This window comes from Struthio camelus, chromosome 4, assembly GCF_040807025.1.
Source record: "Struthio camelus isolate bStrCam1 chromosome 4, bStrCam1.hap1, whole genome shotgun sequence".
Lineage (NCBI taxonomy): Eukaryota > Metazoa > Chordata > Aves > Struthioniformes > Struthionidae > Struthio > Struthio camelus.
The window spans coordinates 42,904,249-42,928,002 of NC_090945.1; the positions used below are offsets into that span (position 1 = coordinate 42,904,249).

Consider the following 23,754-nt stretch of genomic DNA (forward strand, 5'->3'; position numbering starts at 1 on the left):
TTTTAATGCTGGTTTTGTATACACAATATTATTCAATGTAACAGTGCTTTTGAAGACTAGCAGTTTACAGTTTACAAGACTAACAACTTGTTTGTTCTTTTTGTCTTTTTTGAAAGCTCTAAGTTTTCTCTCAGCTCTGATGATATACAGTATTATATTCATATTCTTTAAACAAAGTCCATTACAGCAAACTAAGAGTTATGCTTTGAAATGATGGAACTACATAGCATGGAAAAAAAAAATCCATAGCAATCTGGAAGAGAATTGCCATATACGATTAGTGGGAGATTGGCAAAACATAGTAAGAATAACAAATGCTGATCAACTGGTAGCTGTGCAGTCCCCTGTCCCAGAAAGTAAGGGGTCAAACAATTTTCTTTACTCATTAGGACTCAATCATACAACAGTTAACTGCGAGATGCAGCAATCCTATGTGAGGCTACGAAAATACATGATACAAACTTTTTTTTTTAAAGGAACATTGATGATGCTTTATGCCTTTACCACCCTAAAACCTGTCATTGGTGCTTATTATAATTTGGATACAAGGTTTTATGCATTCTGTACTGGTGTCACTGCTGAAGATATGGTGGCATATTTACCCATTAAAAATGCATAGTACCTAATACTGAATTCTGCTTCAGGTTGGGTAGATCACCCAAACTGTGATATAGTACTTTTCATACGCCCACCTCACACTGATAGAAGATGAAAATTAAAGAACATGAAAATCCATATGAAAGAATATTCCATTCTAATGAACGAGAGGAAATAAAATTCTATACTTGAATTCAAACGGATAAAATAGAAAGTCCAACATTTAAATTGAATGAATTCTGCATCATAATTGCAAAAACAGAACATAATGCTGTACCAGAAAACTAATATATGCCTAACTGTATAATCAGTAATTTCAAATATTCCTCTAAAACTGTTTCTAAATTATATTTCAAAATCTCAAATCGAGCACTTCAAATCAACAATCAATGAATGGGCATCAATAAGTATTTTACCTAAAATTTTAGTAAGCACTTCTTTGACATGCTGGTGCCTTTCGGTTTTCATTTATAACTTACTGAGAAGAGCCTGACCTCACATAAGAAAACAGTAAAGAAACTGAATAAGGTGGAGATAAACAAATTCATTGTTTCCTCCTTTTCTTTCTCTGTTATTCTTCATATTCTAAATTAGCCCAATGAATATTATCATACGGAATATTACAAAGCGATCAACTCACTTTTTCCTGACGTAACTCAGCTGAGTTTTATTAGATAGATGCTTTGCAGACTCGTAAATAACAAGTGTTCTAACACCTGCTCCAGGCTTTTGAGAAGCAATTGAGCCAAAACAAAAATCAGGCAATTTGCTTCAAGTCTGAATTTCGCTTCCCTGGAAAATAAGCCCAAAGTTCCCATCGGAGAATTTCAAATCGTACTGCAGAGAGAGCATCCTTCTCTAAGGAGCTCCTGAATCATAATTAACATGCAGAAAGATAATTATAATGTGTTAGAAACATTTCTTCCAGAAAGCATTTTAACATAACCAGACAGCCTCACAAACACATATAAGCATAACCTCTATGGACTGTATTTCAAACACAAGATTTGTTCCACTGGTTAACCACAGTGGAAAGAAAGGAATCTACCAGATCCTTATCATACTACCATTCTCCTTAAATCATTCACACACTTAGGAAGACATTAAACATTTACAGAGAAAAGATACGATTCAGAGAACTAACCCGGAGCGAAGAGCTAATGAACAAAGTAAGTCTTTAATTTACTTATATTTCAAATAAACCTAGATTAAAAAACCCATCTAATTCTGAAATGCAGAACAGTGCCTAAGATTACTTCCTACAAAGAGTAACAGAGTTGCCTTTACTACCAGCACCATGGAAAACAGGTGGGAATGAGAGAAGAAAGTCTAAGGGGAGGATTAATAAATAAATAAATAAATAAACAAACAAATAACAAATAAATAAATAACATAAGAGCAAGGCTAGTTCGCAACTCACATTTCTAATATTTCTATATTTGTATTTATATGTAGATAGATTTTGAAAGCCATATTAAGTAAGTAGGCCTCCACTTTGCCACTGCGTGATAATATGAAATACAGATCAATATGATCTGTATCATCTATTATTCCCAATGCCAGCAGGGCAGGAGGCAAGAAGACCTAGTTATTGATTTATTGATTCTACAGGAAAAATCCAGACTATTCCTAGAAGTGCCTCTGCTTGGAAAGACCATCAACCCATTGAAGTAGTTGCTCCTAGAATCCCAGGTGAGTTTTAATGACTTATAGGCTGAAGTTATGATCTAATATCCCAGATGGATATTCACTGAAGATAGCCATAGCTGACTGTGTGTCAATGCTACCAGGAAACAAGCAGACAGAAGCGGGTAAAGTATGGAAGATTAAGAGCATAAAATTGTGAGAGGTTACTGAAAAAAACCTGCAATTAACTCAGTGGTTACCAAACAAGTGGGTTTCTCAATATTTCGGTAATGAGCTAGAAAAGAAGACACAGATGGATGAGCAAATTAGTTTGAAGAAACACTCCATCCCTCCTGCCCACTGAACAAAACGGTGCTGGTGCCAAGCACCAAGAGCGAGATGTGTACTGGTAGCAGCGTTTTACAGACAGAGAAGGGACAGTGGGAGCTACAGCCTTACCACTCTCAACAATTTTCACTGCTCATGTACCCACAAATAAAAAAAATTATCCAGTTAGTGCTGAGTCAGTTGAAAGTGACAGTGTAGAATTTTGCTTTAGTCCTGCTCTATGGATATGCCTTATGTCAAAAAATTGTATCTTTCATAGTTACAGCTACATAATAGTTATATGAAAATAATTTGAAAAAATTCCAGTTGGCCTGATTTTATAATAGTACATGTATAGGCACACATTGGCCAGACATTCTGTTTACATTCATGTATTACAGTGGACTTTGCAAATAATTACGTATTGAAATCATATCTAAATATTGTAACTTTTCTCATTTACCTAAAAGAGTTTATTCCTGAAATTTGTATCAGAAACATATAGGTAAGATAAGCAAAGTCTTCACAGCGTATCAAATTTCTGCACTCTCACTGAATATCAAAAGTGAATTGCAAAATTTAAGCATTGATTTTTTTTTCCCCTCTAGTAAAAGTCAGATTTTAAAACTATAAATTCAACAGGTATATAATGATTAGTGTCTGGCATATAATAATCAGTAGCTGGTAGATGACAAACTAAAACAAATGTATTCCTTTTCATTATGTCTGGATCAGACACATTTAATGTTCAACAGTCCAATTTAATCTGTAATACCAAATGACTGAGAAACATCCTAGTACATAAAATTGCCTAAGCGGATTCTCGAAGCCTCAGGTATCCTTTCCAGTGCTAACACAGCCTCTGAATGAATAAACAACTTAAGAGAATTGTGAAATACAAATCTGTACTTGCAGACTCTTTGGTATGTTCAGTTTCACAAATGGTGGTACAAAGGCCACTGACAGCAAGAAATATCCTCTCCGGCTCTAGACCAGGAGCTGCATCCTCACATACACAAATACACAGAAATGGTGCAAATGCAACTCTCAATTTAACCCTTTTAAGCCTATTCATACAGGCAAATACAAACAGTAAAAGAGGTAAAATGAAAACAATGCATTTTTATTACTGTAATTTATATTTCGAGGCTTACTGGATTTTTATATCAATGAAAATTTTCATTGTGCGCAGGACCCATCCCTGCACAGAACTCAACTCTTGCCTTTGGTATGTTGCTTACACCATCCAGAAACTTCCAGTACTGTTTTGGGATGGAGTATTTGTTACTATTTCTTTGTGCTGTGCAATATTAATCTGAAAAGGCAAGTGCTTCTTTCTCTAACTGTACACACATACACACCCTCCCTTTCTGCAAAACCGCATTTTGAGTCACAAAACGAAGCGGATACCTTGAGTTCCCAAACAAGCATCTTTCAGCATTTAAAAAGCTTCACTGGTAGGTAGCTTCACACAGTGAAACTCATCCAAAAGAACAAGCTGTGCCATAACACACAACATCAGAAACAGATTAAGCTAGGTGCATGTCTGAAAACCTTGCTTACTAACCAATGGACTACTTATAACTTGCAGGCATCCTTTCTAAAATGCACATCTACTGATTGCTGCAGAAATTATTTCAGAATAAAAAAGCCTGGCTTTGGTGAACTGTAAACCCCTGGAAAAGAGATTAAGGCAAGAAATGCTGACGTGTATATAGGGCTTACGCATTAGAGCTGTTAGCATTTGGGTGGGGTGGAGCGGGGGAAATCAAGCAGTAATTCTGCCTTAAACCAAGGTGTCAATGACAGCGTATTTTAAGGTTATTAATCAGCTGTGGAAAGCAGGGGAAAAGGGGTAACTGTTATTTACTTATTTTTATTTCACATATTAAGGTAATAATTAATCATATATTTCTACTTGAAAATGGATTTTACATGGACGCTAAAATGTTAGACAACAAAAACTTAAAATCTGATGTTTATTAAAAAAATCAGAATATGCACATAGGAGTAAGGTACTGTATTGTATTTAGTAAGCTCAATTTACTTTAAATTCTATACAAAAGGAAATGTGTTAATAGATTCCACATACCTTTGAAATGTTACTTGATCTACTTGTGGAACGTCCTGGGGATTTGTCATTCTGGAAAATAAAATCAGACATAAAAAAAAGTGTAATTCAACTTCTGAGACGAATTTGAACTCTTTCTGTAATTGTGAGTGCACTAAGTTCTCTTTCTGTGTTTTTGTTCAGTTCTCAGACAGACATATATATTAATACTTTCCTGTATGCATGTCAATAAAAGCCTTTCAACTTTATGATGTCCCATCTTTCCTTATCTTTTGTTTAAAGAATTACAAAATAACATAGACGCTGCCAGTTAAAACAGGCTAAATATCCTATGCCATTAACATGCATGTCTAGTCTAGAAATTAAAATTTCCTTTATAATTTCTGGCACAGAACAGTTTTGCGATAGCAAAATAACTTAGGTAATTGGTCAACAAACACCTAGGAAAACACACTTTGCCATTTTTATATGAAAACAGCTACTTTGATCTCAACCCCAGTAAACACAACCACATGAAAAATAGACCCAGTTGCATATTAACCTATTAGTCTCTAGAGAAAGTTTCACACCTGTTTGCTGTTTCATATGCCCATTGTATCTCTCTCTTTAGACTGTAGGTGGCTTATATTTTTGTTCTATCCCTCAGCACCGTGAATCATTTGCACTGCAAATGTTAAGGTACAGCACTAACTCTCCTCTTGCTTTATCTTCACTAGCACTAGGTAGCACAACACGCTCCATCCCTCAAAAAACCAGTATGACTGAACTCCTTCACCGTACGTTACTCTCCGCTTTATTCTACCATACTGGTTAATTCTCAGGACTTAAACACCTTCAGGTTTGTGTGTCAGAGCCTCTTCTTATCCAGGAAAGATTTAAAAACAATTGCCCAAGCTGGTACTCATTTATTGTATCTTGTCCTTGAGGCTGGCTCTGCTTTGAACAGGGAACTGAACCAGAGGATTCCTTCTAACCTAAAGTATTCTATGACGCATCTATTAATTCTGTGATGTATTATCCAGTGTAGCTTAGGTTAATATGGCTAATAAATTAATATATGCTTATCCTTTCTAGTCAACATTAAATACACGCACTTCTGAATGTCTTCAATTATGTCCATAGAAAATATACTTTGGATATTCTGGGTCAATGTTCAGAACAGCTCTGCTTTGACCTCAAAATAATAGAAGTTATGGACCCATGAAATTACTTGTCCTTTCACAGTTAGAAATTATGAATGGGGACCATAGTTAAGACATGCCATGCTAAAAGTATGCAACCTTTTTCCTCCATCACTTGGGCTAAAGAAATATTTCTAATTTTCTGACAGTGCAGTGAACTCTGGAACTCTACCGTCCTATCTCTTAATAATTTGTTATTAAAGATTTATTTTCAAAACATGTGTCTTGACTACTGCTATATATGCTTCTTATATTATCTATTCTTCACTAAGGCACATATCTCCTTTACTTTTTTGTGACAAGCTCTTGAACCCTTCTAACGGAAAATTCCTAGCATTCAAACCCTGAAAAGTACTAGCTCATCCACTGAATGGTCTAAGTCATGAGAAAGAATGGTGACTCTACAACTTTTGGAAGCCAAGAAAAAAAATAAAATTTCATCATAATTTCTGAGTTCAGGTACTTCAAGGTGATCTTGATTTATCCTGAAGGGCACATAAATAAAACACATGAAAAGTTGCAATACATAAGCATATATAAATGGAAGATAAGAGTTCTTCATTCAAGTTCACATGGGACACATCATTGTTCAAATAAAGAAAGGACAGGAAGTTAAGGAAAAATCTCTCTTGAAATGAGTCCTTAAAGAATGTCGGTGTCCTTCTATTTTAATGCTTTATCACATATTCACACCGTTCAGGATTTTTTTTCCTTTTTTTTTTTAAAGAAAGTGGAATTTTTTTAATTGAAGAAAATTTCCCCTAGGAATTTGCTAAATCTAAAAAAAATGCTGTTTTCTGCATATTCAATATTATTTCATATTTAAAAGGCTACTTCCAAAGAACTGTATGCTCAAACCATCAATACTTATTTTTGTGCATTGGGCACGTGCCTTATCATGTTCTTCCAATTAGTTTATTCCAAACTAGCGTTCGTTTTTTAAAATTAACACTTCCTAGTAGGAAGTGCTTAATGCTACAATCTACCAGTGTGTTGTTTTTTTTTTTTTAGCTGTTAAGTCTTGTTTACCCCTATTATTCTTGACCTCCTTTACTGAGTTTCCTAAATTTATACATACAGAATCCTGGCCCTTCAGCACAGCAGAAACAAAATATTCAGAGAGATCTCTTCCTAAAATTCTCAAACTTCCATCTTCTCCAGCAAACATAAGAACAAAACACCTCCTTCCAAGACTCCTCCTGGCCATGATGACTTTTTAGGTTTCTTTTTTAGTTCCCTGTTAAATACATAGGCTTCCATGGCCCAACTCATACAGAGTGTTTCACAAAGTTTGTTTGCTGTTTTCTATATTTTAACTTTGTCTAAAAGATCCTTCTTTACTTTTTATTAAAGGAATCTTTATTACTGTATTACTTAAAGGAATGGAACAATTATATCCATCAGCTTCAAGTATTACTCAACTTTTATCATAACAGTAAAAATCTTTTGCTCCTTTTGTGACTTTTTACATGCCCCTGTTCCACCATACCAGACTGAAAAACAACACTGGTGGTAATGAGGAGTTGAAAGAATTAATAAGAATATAAGAATTACAACTTTTTTTTGGTTAGTAAACCACCTAAAAATTCATTTTGGTACGGGACTGAGTTCTTGAACTGATGTTTTTTGCAGTGACCCCCTTAAACGTAAGCCCATTAAACTTGCTGATGCTCAGAGATACAACTTTCCCCAACCTCCAAATGTGACTGACTTTGCTAACAAACACCATTTTTATTAAACGGAGAGAAAAATTCCAGGTGGGTAGAGGAACAAGGCAGTATTTACGAATTCCTAAAATATGACCATAACAGTTTGGTGTCTCATGATGAAGAGGAAACTGTTAGAGGAGCTGGTTACGTTATGACTTGCACTAATTTGCGCACACACCGTTAGTGATTTTAAGTCTTGTTGGGCAGCAAAGCCCATTTTAAGTGGACTAATCTGTGTGGGTTGTTTCCTTTGGCTACCCTGTGCTCTGACAGCTGCCTTTGGCACCAGCCTTCTCTCTGCTCTGGCTCTGCTCATCCTTCTAGTTAACCCAGGCAGCTTGCTAGCAGGTTGTTTTTCTTCTCTTCGAGGACATAGCGCCAAGAACTAATCACAGTATCTCAACTCACAAGGAAATCTTAAGCAACTTTTTATGCCACACACTCCTCACACACACACACACACACACACACAACCCACTCCCCGCCCCAAACCAAAAAAATCTTACATGAAATATTTTGCCTTCCTTACCTTTTTTCCAGGCTCTGGCCTTTGCATCCCAGTGATGCAAGATGCTGCTGTATGCTACCAACTACTCACTTCAAACACTTCACACCGTTCTCAGCCTTAGAGTTCTATATGTTATTGTGACTAACAGATCTTTTTCTCAAAATCATACTACAGCATACCACAGGAAGAAATGTCTCTTAAATATAGCACAAGACAAGCTAAACAAACATGTTTTGCATTCCAGCCATACAGGAGCTTTCCTCTCAGCTCCCTTTCTTCTCCTAAATTCTTAACAGGAGCAGAGATTGCTTTCACTTTAAGGCCTTAGCTATCAGAAACGCAGATGATCTCAGAAGTTTAAAGACCTTGACAAAATGAGAAGGAAATAATATTATTAAAATTGAAGCGTGTACTAAATATTCTCATTTCAGTATCTTAATATGAAAATGGAAAGATTGAAAATCACAAAACAGGCAACATTTGCTTAAACTGCTAAATGTAAACTTCAATGCACATATTTAATTAACACATAAACACACCAAGTAATTACTGTGCATCATGCATAATTGAACACAGGAACCCAGAATGTTTTGAATACCAAAGGACTGCTGGGTTCAAAATGCCAACTCAGATAGAGATATTATATACTGTGATGCAGATGCAACCCCTACCTAATACAATAATAAAATAATAATTCCTAATAATAACAAAAACAAAAACAATAATGTCAAAATAATACAAATATACATTATATATATTCATATCTTACTCAGACTATATCCTACGAATATATGTATGTATAAACAAAACACCTAAATACACATAACATCTACCCATCTATATATGTGTGTATTTACGTGTAGATATATAAATACATATACTATTTTTCCAGTTATCTGCTACTGGCCATTGCCAGAGCCGGGATAGCATCATCTACCACAGTACAGCTATTGTTACCTTACTCAAGAACTATTTACCAGTTTCTCAGATTGGTCCTAAATTATTAAAACAAATACAAGAATTTATGTATTTATTTATAATATAACTACGTAGAAAGCAAATTACTTAAGCTGCAGTATACAAGACTGCATTAGAAAATAACAAGGCCTGTCCAACGGCTTTTTTCTGACATAGCTATGTGGTTTATTACAGATAATTAGGAAAGCAACATTTTCTACCATGAGAGTAAAGTAAATAATTGGCACTTAAATTTAAATCTCAGTGAAAAGTTGATAAACCTATTCAAGGTCATCTTTCAGTAGAGACAGCAAGAAATCTAGTATGATGTCTGAGGGCTTTGCTTTAATGAATAAAATAGGAAAGACATTAAAAAGTGTGACTCAAAAATGCATTATGTCTATGAACCAGGACTCAACACACTAGAAATCTAGAAAAAGCTACGAGAAATAAAGAAATAAAAATATACCGAAAAGGTAATGGCAGAGTTACTAGTGATAAGGGCATACAATATGCCTCTAGGCCGGTCTGGACTTGGATAACCTGTCTTCTAACAGAACAGGGCCGGGAGGAGAATCAGGTGCTGGTGATAGCATCCTAACAGTAATTGGCAATTTCTAAAAAGCTTTGATGTGAGGAATTTGAGTCCAGGAAAGAACTCAAAGCACATCTGAGCCCTAAAACAATATTGGGAAAGCAGCACATTGACAGTTATCTTTCATTATGTGTGGAATTATTTTCAGGGCTTTCACATATTTTATCTAACTTTTTTCTACTTTTAAATATTCAATAGTTAGCAATAGAACTCCTGTTATAAATGAATCATACCAGTAAATCAAATATAATATTATCAGTATTTAAGTCTTTATTTGAAAATATATAAAAATTTTTATTTCCCTTTTTTTGTAAGCAAAGAACTCACTTCTCTGATAAATTTGAAGAAGTTCATTCACTAAGAAGTTCAACGTCCGTGTCAAACCACCTACAAGATCACCAGATAAAAAGCCTTTGAAGAAGTTTAATCTCAACAGACTGAAGGTCAATGGTGTAAAGCACAGCTGTGCAAAACCAGCTGATTGTCACAAATAAAGCTTCTAAGGATGCTGAACCATTTCAAACATGCCATTCTGGCTATGATCTGTGGAAAGAGACTATTTAATCCAGTGCAACACACAGGAATTAATTTTAGTGCCCTAAAAGTTGCATATTTTCCAGATACGTATGGGGGTAGAGAAGTATTAATTATATAGCAATCACCAAGGAACCTTGCTATGAGTGGGCTACTGGGTGAACTGTCACAAAAAGTATATCCAAAGGTGCTCTATTTGTCTGTGACTAATTTGCCTGTGACTAACTTTGCGACAAGGATACTCTCTGTGGCCAGATTTGCAGCAAACAGGATGGTACCAATCCCACACTGGTTCTTCGACTGCAATAAGGCTTAGAGATAAACGTGTTAGCAGGTAATTTTCTCCTTCAGCATTTTTCCTCTACGCGGAACACATACCACTTATAACGCCACCAACTGCGTAACACAGATAATAATATTTTGTTACTTAATGCTGCCTCTTGTACCACTATCTCTAGTGGACTATGTTCCTTGTCTCGCGCGTCTTATACTATCTTACTCCACATCAGTCTCACTGGAGTCAATGTAACAGCTTATTTGTAGCATAAGCTGCTAATAAGCATGACAGAGATATCAGAATCTGGTCCAGTATTCTTTTGATTTGAAAATGCTAATTACAGTTTAAGGAAGCTCAGAGCAATTTTCATCAAAGGCCAACATGACTCAATAGTATGCTTGCTGTTACAGTATAAGGGTTTCACAGTGATACTTCTACCTGCATTTGTATAGATAATTTCCATTTACAGCATTCAGCTACTTTCTCTGTACAGTATGGATGTACAGGGTCAAACTGTTTTAAAAACAGAATAAATACACCATTACATTAAAAAAATTCCAGTATTGAATCATCCTTGAAACACAGCACACGCCTTCACAGAACACAGTCAGAAAATAGCATATACTGAACACTCTAGGCTCTTTGGAGGTGGAAACACATCTTTACCTCATGTAAGCGCAACTCCTGTAACAGTTCCAAATCAAATGTCAGAAATCACTTTGTTGTATCATACTTAGCTAAAGTGAAAAATGCTATAAATCCTTGAAAAAACTACAAACAAAAGTAGGATAAAGCTGGAACGACGTTCAACACAATTCAGTAAATGGATATTACGTATTATGTAACTGTCTGATTCAGAGAAAAGAAGACAGTCAGAAACTTTTATTGGAAAATGATTTCTGGCAATGCCTAATAGTAATGAGAATGAGGTTAAAGGAACAAAATAAAAAATACAAAAGGCCAGGGTTTCAGAAGATCAACGTACGACGGCGAGCTGGAATCTTACGGCACAGAAACCACACGCAGCAGCCAAAGGGCCTTGCTCAATTATTGTGCCTCTTGCTTTGTTGGAGCAAAGCATACTTGTTCCTACTGCAATTAGCTTAACCAGGAACTGAAGTTTGGAAGTGACCCTAATTTCCTTCTGCCCCTACAGACGAAGAGGAGTAATTTGATCCAGTTCAGAAGCTGAAGTGGCGCTTCCCTCACTGGGCACAAAAAAAGACCAAATCTTGGCACTGATCTGAAGAACAGTCCTCCGGGTTCTCCAGCCTGGCTGCTGCAGATCCCATATTTCCTTATTCAAGTCAACAAAACATGGCAAGGCCCCAAGTGACCCAAGGTCTGACCACTTGTACAGGTACCACAAGGGAAGTTTCCCAGGTAAGCTATTTTATGAACTTCCAGCATATCAAAAATATCCCAAATAGTATAGATATCCTTCAGTGATAGAACATCCTTCAGAAAGTATATTTGGAGCAGGCAACGTGCTCAAACACCCTGACTTAGCTACGTACGGTATATTTCTATGTTCAAAGTGTCAAATTAATGAAATACCAATGAGAATCAAGGGAATTTGTATAAACAAGTGTGAATAAGAACACACACACACACACACACACACATTCAGACATTAAATCTACATCTACCAGCCATATCGACAAGTTTCCCCCTCACCCAGGATGCTAATTTCCCATAGGTTTTTTCATTTTTGAAAGAGACATGAAATTTCCATGCACCTCTTCTTGCTCCTAGGTTTCACCTGCTGAATTCATTACCTGGCTGACAATTTGTCAAGATTGTTTTTTTTAAACTAAATAGGTTTCACTTATCCTTTCTCTTACTTTAACCTTAAGAAAAATCACAAGCATTCAGTTCAAGGTTATTCTCTAGTAGTTGTTCTAAATCATTCAGAGTATGCAAAAACACATGTCTAAAATAGTATCTCTCCTTGTTAGCTCAGTAACTGTTTGGTGAAGAAATCATCAAGAATCACATTGCATAAAAAACATACCGTAATTCGCTGCCTTTGCTCTGCAGTTTGTACCTTGGAAAACAAAGGCCGCCAAAATGACAGTTCCTAACAGTGTTTTTCTCTCTAATGACACATACATGACTCCTGTCTTTATCCAAAGCTGAGCACAGAATTAAAAATTATAAGCTGCAAAGATGGATAAAGGATAGCTGAAACCTGCCATCACCTTTTTATTCAAAGTCATGGGGAAAAAACTTAGGAAGACTATAATTTAAAAAATCAAAAAGTCGGTGGTATATACTTGAGTGACACACATTGATATGATCAAGGTGGATGAAATACTATTTGCAAATGCAATTAAATAAAAAAAATGCATAGCAGGATAATATTAATTAATTAAATCTGAAGAAGGGATTACAAAAATAAAAAACAGGACAAGGTCGATACAAAAGGAAAGCAAAGGAGAGAAAAATAAATATAGAAAAATATCACTGATTGATCATGTCAAAATATGGAAGCACATAAAAAGTAAAATTAGCCCTGTGCATATATGCATCTAAAAGAGCTAAAACCTTAAGTCAAGAGTAATCTACAGGGATGGATAGTAATTGCATCGATTCATTATTGTTAATTTTCAGTCAGAGAACTGTCCATAATATTCAAGGCTCCACCTTCTGTGACACATAGTGTCTACAGAAGATTTACTTGCCACATTTAGAAACTAATTTGAGCCAATAAACACCTTCCCAAAGTTCTTGTGTTCCAGCATCATTTGCCAGCAAACTCCAACAAAAATATGGAAGTTTTTTTGTTGTACAGATGTCTAACTACAGTCTGTTCTATTTCCTTCTAGCATCTCACTGCATTAATCAGAGCACTTGAGTTGTAACAGGTAGCAATATAATTTGTGATAGATTTCCCCAAGCCAAAACTACCTTCTGCTACTTGGTTGCTAATGTCTAAATTACCTTGCAATTATAAACGACCTGCATGATTGCACTAACACTTGATTTACATTCATCTATTGCTGGAGACCTGCTAAGGGAGATTTTGTGTTCGGCTGTTGCTGATAAAGATACCTTGTATTTGAAAACTGCAAATGCTATTTTTATACCTTTTTTCTTTGTGTTACTCAGCTATGGAAAATCAAGACAAGCACCTCATGGCCAACCGAGAAAACTGCTTTATAAAATACATCTATAATAAACAGTCTGTAGGCTTTACTTTGTCAATCTGTTCTCCTAATATAGGACAGAAGTTCAGCTTTGTTTTATTATTTTTACCTAGGTGTGACACTTACATGGCATTGTATTCTTAGTTTCAAGTATGTTCCTGTGAAACAAACCAACTATTTAATTATCACTTACTTTCACACTGCGTCACCTTTCTTAAATGGGACTGACATACGGAATAAGAAATTCAAAGAGATTCTCTTAAATATGACCTCAAATGATCATTTTGCCTCTCTCCTATGCTGAACAAAAATGCAACACAATAAATTTTACTGAAGCATACTTAAATGGTGTTATCATTCACACATAATGTTATTACACAGTATATTATATTGTATAGACAAGCAATTTCCTTTTGGATAAATACTTATTTTAATTAAAATATTCTCGACCCAAATTATTACAAGAACACTGAAGTCAGTCGGTGGTCCTTTGTCTATTCACTTTGGATTTGACTCTTATGGCTTTAAGTCCTTACAGCTTTATGTTCAAATTGTGCCAATTGTTCAAATTGCTTATCTGCCATAAAGACCTGGGCATACAAAGAATTTTCGGTGTTAAATTCGCAGACACCTAAAAGTCCATCTCCAGTCATGGTCAGAAATGTCTCAGACTTAACAAGAAATAATTTACCTCATTCCTAAAGCACAATAGCACATTACCTTTGCGTAAACAGACCACTTCTCAGAGCACTCATTTAGGACTGGTGACAGGTGGGACCACTTCCCTCCACAGTCTGAAGGGATTTAGACTCAAACTTCTCATATTTTAGGTGAGGGCACCAAAAGTCCATGAAAATTATTCTCTGAACTTGCTGTCCCTTGTGATGGTGGCAGATGTGAACAGCTTCCAAAACCATTCTCCTTTGCATAAAATGATTTATTAGACCAGAGAACAAAAGCCAGAATATAACTCTGTAGCTTATGACTAGCTTGGGAAGAAGAAATACATTATTTAAACTACCTAGGACTCTCCCAGGCTCATTTCAAGCATATTTAGAACACTAAATTGCTGAAAGTGGAGCAGCAATTAAGTGAAGGAACAATACCTTTTCTGCCTGATGTATCAGTATTTTCATCTCAGATCTCTAAAGATCTGTTTAATCATTCCATCATGTACTGATACAACTTTAGTAAACTAGCCACAATGTTTCCTTCCTAAAGCTCTCAGTATGTCACGAAACTCTACTTTTCCATAAAATTCTGAGCAAGTCCCAAGAGCAGACTTGGTCTTTTCATCACCATGCTGAATTTCAATCAATGTTAATTCAATTACCAAATACCCCTTATTTTTCTTTTATGTGAGAGATCCTTCTCTCATCCTTCAGGCTATCCTGACTATCTAGTCCCTGCAATAGCCCTCACTGGTATGGACACTCCTGGTGGTCAGGATACAAATTTCAGCAAATACTTGTAAGTAGTAGCACCTAGGAATTCATAGGGATAACTGTGGATGATGTCATTCAATTTTTAATCTGCAGTATGATATGCATTCACCTTCTCTCTAGTAAGTATCAATACATCCAAATTCTTTAATTGAAAGGACAAATTAACTTTTTTTCAGAAGCTCGAATTCAAAGGCCACTTTGTTGTCTGCCAGTTATCGTGACCTGCTGGATTCCAGTCAATTAAAACCGGAGATAAAAGACTCTAAGTGGCCGAGTACTTATCTAATAGCCAAATACTTACCAAAGGACAGAGGATTAATTAAATACACAACGTCAGAGTTTCTTAATCACAACAGAGCTATAAAACATTACTTATGTTATGTGCTGTACGTTCACATATCACCATTTTTCATACCTTTTATCTGACTACAAGTTTTATGTCCCCCTTGTCCCTTCAGTTCAAACTTCAAGCAAAAGGGAAAACGTGAGGAAACAGCATTTTTCCAAATCCTCTAATGGATATCCAGATATCCGAATCCTTTAAAGTACAGATGCCACCTTTCATTTTTTGTCTCAGGACAGGAAGCAGAATAAAAAATAAAAATAAAAAAGAGCTAAACAACGTTAAAATGAAGTCCAGAAAAAAAGTATATTGATAATATGGTCCTTGTATACCACCATAAGAAAGCACATGGCGCAGGCTAGCTGTGCTGACGACAATAACGCGACAATCACAGCTGGCGTAAATCAAGAGTCCTTGATTTCACTGTATTCTTTTACATAAAACGATATCCTGAAAATTGACATTCCACATAACTGTTTTTATAACAGAGCAATACGTACTTAAAAATATTGCTCTGTAACAGCACTCCTTAAAAAACCTGAAGTTTCAAAATGCAATTTCATACATTGTGTTAAAAATTACTAGTCATATTTGCATAAAAATTCAAAACACACTTTGTACTTCAACTCTCCCATCCCCTCTTCCTCACCTCCACAACAAGTTATTTTCCCTCTCAGAACTCCATGTTACGATACTCATTGGCCAACTGGGTTCATTAGTCACCTTAAATCTGCTCTTCTCCAAATGCAACAAGAATAGGAACAAAACTTCAGGTAATTAAGTCCTTGTCCATGGGGTACACTCCTTAATATTAAGCTGCTGCTGCACTTAGCTGTTCTTTATCATTTTAGAGTTCAGCAAGTTGTAATTGCTACATTTTTCTCCAGCTACTTTTTGAAGGATTATATATACAACAATTGCTACCCCAAGCTAACTCAAACTGTAATTGCTAATGCTGACTAATTCTTGAGTCCCACCAATATGAAAAACATGAAAGTTAACACTAAACTGGGAGTATAATTTGGTTGCACCTACATCAGCCACAGAAATTAGGTTCTAGTGGCAAAGCATAGATTAGTGGTTTGCAAGAATAAGCTGCCAGGTGTCTTAATAAAACATTAAAAAAACAGGTTTACTTATTCTTTACCTCACTGGATTTACACTTGTAGAAATTAGAACAGTATTTTCTCCATCCTCGCAGTAAATATACTGAGTGAATACTGGAGTCAAACAGACAGATAAGTAACATAATAATAAACATTTCAGCTTAGAACCATTTATCATATTATAATATCTTTCCAGCAGCCTATGGCAAAAGTAGTAGAATATTACTTCCATTCATGGATGCTCCTAAGTGCTAAGTAATATTTTGCTAATTTAAGTGTTAAGGAAAAATAATGGAAGCAGACCTGGAGAAACAACAAAACTGACTGAGAAAATACCTGGCTCACACTACGTCATGTATTCAGTATTCCTGTATCTCCGGGACGTCCACATGCACAACAGAAATGTGCTTGCAAGTAGACTAGCAGAACTCACACGAAATATTTACACTGGATAAAAGTGGGATTACGAGAGTTTATGTTGAACCCAGGTGATTGCTACCATTGGCTGCAGCTGAAAAATCAGAAATGTTATCAGTTGAAAAAGTTAATTCTCCACCAACAGGCCCAGATTCAAAGAACCACCGCTCTTAGTCCTACAGACTTGGCATGTCTGAAACCCCAGAACTGCCAATTGAAAATAATAAAAGTCAGGACATACAGGAATTTCAGGCCAGTTGAATCTGAGATGCGCATAGATTCCACAAATACGTTTATCACCACCTTTCCTGTCTTTTCTGTAAATTCCAAAGTAAATCTCAACACTAGATTAACAGAGGTTAATAGTTAAGTGAATAGACAGTTTTGGCCTTATCATAACTGCTTACCCATTAGTTTGTTGATTAGGTAGTTTGTGATTTTCAACATAAATTTGAACATTCCAACTCTTCCACCTTTAAGTAGAATAGCAAAATATAAACTTAAGTGCTTGAAGGGCAAAATTCCTTTAAAAATACGTTTTAACAAAGCTCTATTTGGAAGCTCATGGAATGATACATTTTTTCAGACTAAAACAAGTAGCAAATTTGGAGGAAACAGGTAGCTTCCAGTTAGAGTGTCCATTGCCACTTCCCTCTGCTTCAAAAAAAAATACTGAAGTGCACACAAATCTTATTTCTCTGCTTCAACCGTAAACTAGAGACAGAGAACATACTTTGATCTGGTGATCAGCATCTTTAATAAATGAGCAGAACCATCATCAAGTTAGTACAAATCTTCCTACTATGAAGCTTTTAGTGTACGGTATCACAGATCGCTATTACAGAAATGACGAATTTTATTTACAGGTAAGCTCTGTCAGATTTGCATCTCTAAAGTTACTGTGAGTCTTCTCATACAGAAAGTTAGTTTCAGTAGTTTTTTATTGCATGAACCCAGAAATATGTCATTTACTTCAATCTTTTCAAGGGCTGCCAGTAGAAAGACTAGATTTTAATTTCAGTTACATCAGGAATATCTTAAGGTAGCAAGGTTCAGGATCTAGGCCACAACTTTTTTTTTCTCCTCCTCCTGAAATTTTCAGTACATTCAGCAGAGGAAGGATGTTGGAGGAACTACAATTACACTCGTTTATTCTTCAAACTCACATGCCTACCTATTACTATATATTAATTTATTCAGTCAGGGAGTAACATACAAAAGGGTTTTTGTTTTTTTTTTTTCTTCATAGCTATATTAGTGCTTAATTAAAAGGCTAAATGTTAATCCTCTTTTCCACTTACAGTAACCTAAGTCAAAAGAAGCGCGGAACAAAGCATACATGTATTTATTAGTCTAAGAGACTAAACCAGCAAGTCATACATATTCACAACAGAGACCTTTTACAGGTCTTTTATTCCCAGGCAGACATGACCTACATATTTAGTCCTAAAGACGTGTTGAGAGATGGACAAGTACACCACACCATTACTGACTGCTGCTTTCCCAGCAGATTTTGTGCTATAATGGAAACAACTCTGATGACAAGTGAAACGCCAAGTGGGAGAGAGGAAGGAAGTCTGGGGAGAAGAGACCATGGGGAGACCATCTTGGAGAGAGTGTAAGCTATCCTAGTTTAGGCAAGGAAAGAATTTATTGCTGAGCGCACAATTTCTGATTGCAGGTATGACTAATAAATTAACAAACAGAAAAATAAAACCAAAATATAAGAAACAGCTCTTCCAAGATACTCGATTAGCTAGAATGTGAAGATATTGTAGGAAGTTGTTAATTCCTCCCAACCAGACCTTCATGCCTAATAAAGTCTTTGGCATGATTAGGACAGACAATAATCCAAACTTTCCCAGATTGGTTATAAATAGCTACTTACCAGAATACAGAATAGACTATATATATTTTCTTCATATCTGTTAATTACTGCACAGAATTTAGACTAATGTGCTTGGGAGTAGCATCCTGACACTGTAATTTACTTGAATATTTGCAGACAATATTCAGAGGATCTTGATATGCTTCTGACCTAAACAACATATTTATGTTTGGCAGTTTTCATAGGCACTAACTGTTAAAAATACCACTGAAATTATTTAGTTGCTTATTCACGAAACACTCTAATTACTGTCTTAGGTATCAGCTAATATGCTTGTCTTTTTCCATTACTGCAGGCAGCAATGAAGCAGGTTTGATTCCATTTTATTCTTTTCTTTGTGGTCTCACCATGGAATCCTGCTTCTCTTAGTCAAAATAGCTAATGTGAAATAGAATTACACACTATTGCCATTTTCTAAACGGATACTGTATTTTCTCTCTTTTCACTACAGTGGGTCTCCAGCGTGATAAATGCTCTAGATTTTTAGCCTGTAGTGCACTTCCAGATTTTCAAAAGTACATGCTAGTAGTTTCTAGTACTAACAGCTCTGCTATTGTAAGAAAGCAAGAAATACTCTGCCACTTGTATCTGAGGCAGATATTTCTCTGGTGACTTACATGGTGTCAATTGAACCCGTCACACTGAAGATTTGTCTCATCCACCTCAGGTAACAAACTACACTTCGCAATATGATGTTCATAGAACATCTTCAGCAGCTTGTATCTTTTAGATATTGGGGAACCAGGTCTGCCAGACTACACAGACTCAGGCAAACATTGGCTTTTATAGCTATAAAAATGCAGATGATATTCAGGTGACTCATTTCTGCTGTAAAGCATCGGCCAACACTCTCCCAGCCTCCCTACCTAACACACTGGCACAAAAACACAAAGTGTGTGACAGACTGACCTGATTAACTGGAACTGTCTACATCAATTTAAAGATACAGTATTTTAAAAAAGTTTTCTACCTAATGGCTAAAATTCGAAAGAGATGTTTTCCTATCATATGTCAATATTTTGAAGGAACATGTGTTCTCTATATTAATTTTGAGAACTAGAATTAATAACAGCTTTTTTAAAGCAATGTTCTTATTTGTAAATAATTTTTGAATGGGATAAAGTTCCTCTTTCCATTCTCTTTAAAAAAAAAAAAAAAAAAAACCTTCCCTCACCATTCTTCAGTTTTAGACATTTTTCATGTTGAAAATGTTGGTTCTAGTTAAATATTTTTACAATAACTTAAAAAAGTCACAAGCTTTTTACAAAGCTAAAATAATTTTTTTTTTTAAAAAAAGGTCCACCTGATTCTAATTTTAAAAATGTGTAAGTTTTAATTTTTCCTACACTTTCAGTTTAAGGCAGAAATAAACATGACCTCCTAACTGAAGAAAACTGTGCTCATTACTGAGGTAAACAGGCAGTGCTCTCTTGAAGGAGAGAAAGAAGCTAGCTGCCATTAAATAAACCTGTCTGCAAATGTCACACAAGAAATACTCATTTGGCCAGCTTCAAGTTATAAATAATAACCTTCCATTCTGAGTTTAAAAGCTTCATGAAAATAGTAAAATCTTGCATTTCAAGCACGGGGACAGCTTGACGTACCCTAAAGGCCTTCTCTGAATCCTCATATAAAGCCACAGCTCCTGACCAAGCCTGTCACTTTATTTGCTTCTGGCTCAATATTAGATTTGTTAGCGTCAGAATTCAGGCGACTCTCTTTTAGATCTAAAAATCACCTTTAGCTCTTAACCGAAATTTTTTCCATCATACAAAATCAGCATTCTTGCCAATTATTGCTATAAATGAGCAAAAGCAGAGCTTTCACTATTTGAGATACTAGAGAAAAAATGAATTCAGAGAAGTGCCTCAGAGACAGGATTATGGATTCAATTTTCAGGACTAATTTTTTTATTAGGCATTTAACTGATGGCAAATACTGAGTAATCACGCAAACAAAGACATAAAGGGATTAAATCTATTTTTTGGAGATGCTTGTGGGAGAGAAGTCATGTAAATGCCCCAGCTCTCCCTCCATACTTGCTTGCCAAGTGTAATTTCTTTTAAAACTTGTGTGCACACAATCAAATTCTCCAGAACTTGTTTATTTTTTTAACTTGGAAAACCCCTGAAACACTATAATAGAAAGCTGAAAAACAGGCAAGACTGGGGAAAATGTCGCTGTAGGGCTAGAGGACTTGATTATCTTCTTTGCTGTTCTTGTTTCACAATGAAGACAACGTACGAAGACGCAATTTCAATATTCCAGTTTCAATTTACTGGTTCTTTCCAAGCTCAATTGTTTGGTTTGTCACTTCAGTAACATACTTTTCCTTTCATCTGCTTGTGGGTGATTCTAGTGTTTCCTGATATCGGTGAGCCACTATTCCTATGTGGCACCTAGTAGCACTTTAAATATACAGCTACTCAAGTATGTTTCAGATGTGCATCCTGGCTGGGAGGTCAATTAAAGTATGATTCTCTTTGGTGGTCCAGCTGGAAAGGTCAATGTCCTGATTTAATCTACACTGAAATTAAATTAACCTTTTGCAATCAAAGAAAATAGATGCACTGCAACCACTGAAGTGTAATACAGTGGAGCCCTACAGTACATAACTCAGCTTACTCACCCACACTGGTGACAAACTGAGGAGGGAAAATAAGGTCAAACTAACAGAACTTCTGAATAGGACATGAATTAGCAGGATGAGGAATACAACCTCGCAACGTGATTAGAGGTAGAAATTTTAGAGACAACAGAAGAAAAAAAAATATAAACCCCAATAACAACAGCACTGACAATGATTTCTCTTTTAAATTCAGTGCATGCTTATTGACCTGGAAATCATGATAGTATCTCCCACCCTTTTATTACAAGTTTTGTGGGATTGCAACAAATGAAATATAAAAATTGTGGCTACCACTTACACATAGTCTAATTGGAAAAGGATACTAGAAGCCTCCTCCCTTTCCCAGTCTATGGGAAAGACAGCCACAATTACAGTCCTCATGAACATGAATATCTCAGCCATTCAAATTCTCTCAGCCTGCACTACTCATAGTTAGCATAGAGTGTGATCACCTCCTTCCCTCCTTTATGCTTTGCAGGGAAACTGGATTAGAATATGCTCAGAAGGCCTAAATAAAAGACAGAAGATTAGTTATTATGTAGATAAAATGTTAAGCTGCTGTGATGTGAAATATCTAGAAGGCAGAGCGTAAGAGAAAAGCTGTTCATGTAAGGAGATGCTTGTGGGAGAGAAGTTATGTAAATGCCCCACCTCTACCTCCATACAATAATTGACGCTAAATCCATGGAGCCCATCTCTCACTATGATACTTTCTCATAGTGCAAGTAATTGGTCCTCTGCAATAAATGGGAAGGAAGAAGGAGCACGGCTGATTTTCTTCCCTTCTCAGGTTTGTATATGAAACTTCACAGTGTAAGGAGAGAAAGACAATAAGCAGAAAGGAAGATTAGCTCTTCGGTGTAGAAACACTAGGGGGTACTTCTGGTTAAAAACTGCTGCAGCCAGTCTCCCAGCTCTGTCACTACAAAAGTCAGCACAAAGAGCACTGAAGCAGCTTAGGATCAAGGAGGGGCAAGGAAGATCTCCCCATTCTACCCCTGAGATGATCAGTCAGTAGCAAGAATCTAGTCTTCCACTTTAAGCCCAAAAAAATAACATTTTTCCACCACTTCTAATCACTTCTACATTGTACTTCAAGCTAAATTCCTGCTCTTTAAGTGCCCCAGTACATGTAACTTTGAGTTCATATTTACATTAGCGTTTCATTTCAGGTTTTAGAATGCACTTTTCCAAAGGCTATAATCAGCGCATGTTCTTTGGTAGCACTAAGAAAACATTATGAGAAACAGAAGCAGAGAATGAAAAGTTGCATGTCTTTTACAAACCCTTACTGGAATCCAAGAAGAGACACTGGGGTATGATGTCTCCTGCAGCCCAAAATAAACGCATTATGATCCCTATTGTTTATTTAGCTATATTAATACAGTCAAGCATTCACCTGCTAAGGTATTAAGGTGCTTCTTTACAAGTGCTGCACCAGCAGTGAGTCAGGCCTCCAAGTTAAGCTCTGATCTCCATGGCAACAAGGTTGCAGATTTGGCAACCAAAAAACTAGTATATTAAGGGTAATTTCCTCTCCCCTATTACTCTCAGGCACTTAAAACAACATAAAAAGAAAATAAAGAGAAATACAATAAACAGTTCCCCTCCCCCCCCCCGTTTTTTTTTTAATAATGAAAATGATGCAAACCAGAATCACCACAAAAAAGGCAGCATTTTTAAGAGCTGTTCATTTAAATAAATTAATGACAGGACTCAGCTGTCAAATTAACTTTAGCTGGTGTATCACTAGCTTTTTAAGTATGCATTTGCAATGTATTGTAAACTGCCACCTTTGCTGCTTTGCACTAATGTGTAGAAAATACACTATATTATATGTTATTTACTTAGGGTAGCCTAATGAAGACAAATGCACTTTCCTCACACAGGTTTTCTGAAATGCCTTTGCAAACTCATCTGTGGCTGCCACAAAAAAACTTTCTTATCGACCACTGAACACCTGTCCTCTTTTCTTCTATTTTAGCTCTAAGCTTCTTGCGAGACAGCGTATCAATTAAGCTAGCAAATGCAAGCGAAAAATGCAAGCTTTTGAGGCCTTTCACTTCTGCAAGTGAGCAGTAGGTGACCTAGCCAGGTTTCAGTACTTCATGTTCCGTTTGGGAAGACAAACTCAGACATAACAATAAAAGTATTATCAATCTAGCTTGTACATATGCTTGTTCAAAATTGCAGTGATATTAACCCCCTGTGAAGAGGAATGAGATTTATCTATGCTCCTTTAGAGGTCAAATTTATCGAGGTGAAATTCTGTATCTTAGCTAATGCAGTTAGACAAGATGCTTTTTCTTGCCTTGAACTCTTGGGTATATTTTCTATTAAGATTTTTACATTGCATCCAGTACCTTTCAGTGCAGGAAAAAATTGCCTGTACAAC

At 36.0% G+C, this 23,754-nt stretch overlaps 1 protein-coding gene across 3 annotated transcripts in view; it reads right to left on the bottom strand.

Moving 5' to 3' along the window:
• The window catches only part of MARCHF1 (membrane associated ring-CH-type finger 1), a 241,533-nt gene that overhangs the window by 43,410 nt on the left and 174,369 nt on the right, over positions 1-23,754 (bottom strand). For 2 of the 3 annotated variants that reach the window (XM_068942414.1, XM_068942412.1), the window contains one exon: positions 4,643-4,693. The exons of the other annotated variant lie outside the window; for it this stretch is intronic. In XM_068942414.1, coding sequence (XP_068798515.1) covers positions 4,643-4,693 — 51 coding nt within the window. The remainder of the gene's footprint in view (positions 1-4,642; positions 4,694-23,754) is intronic. 3 annotated transcript variants of the gene reach the window in all.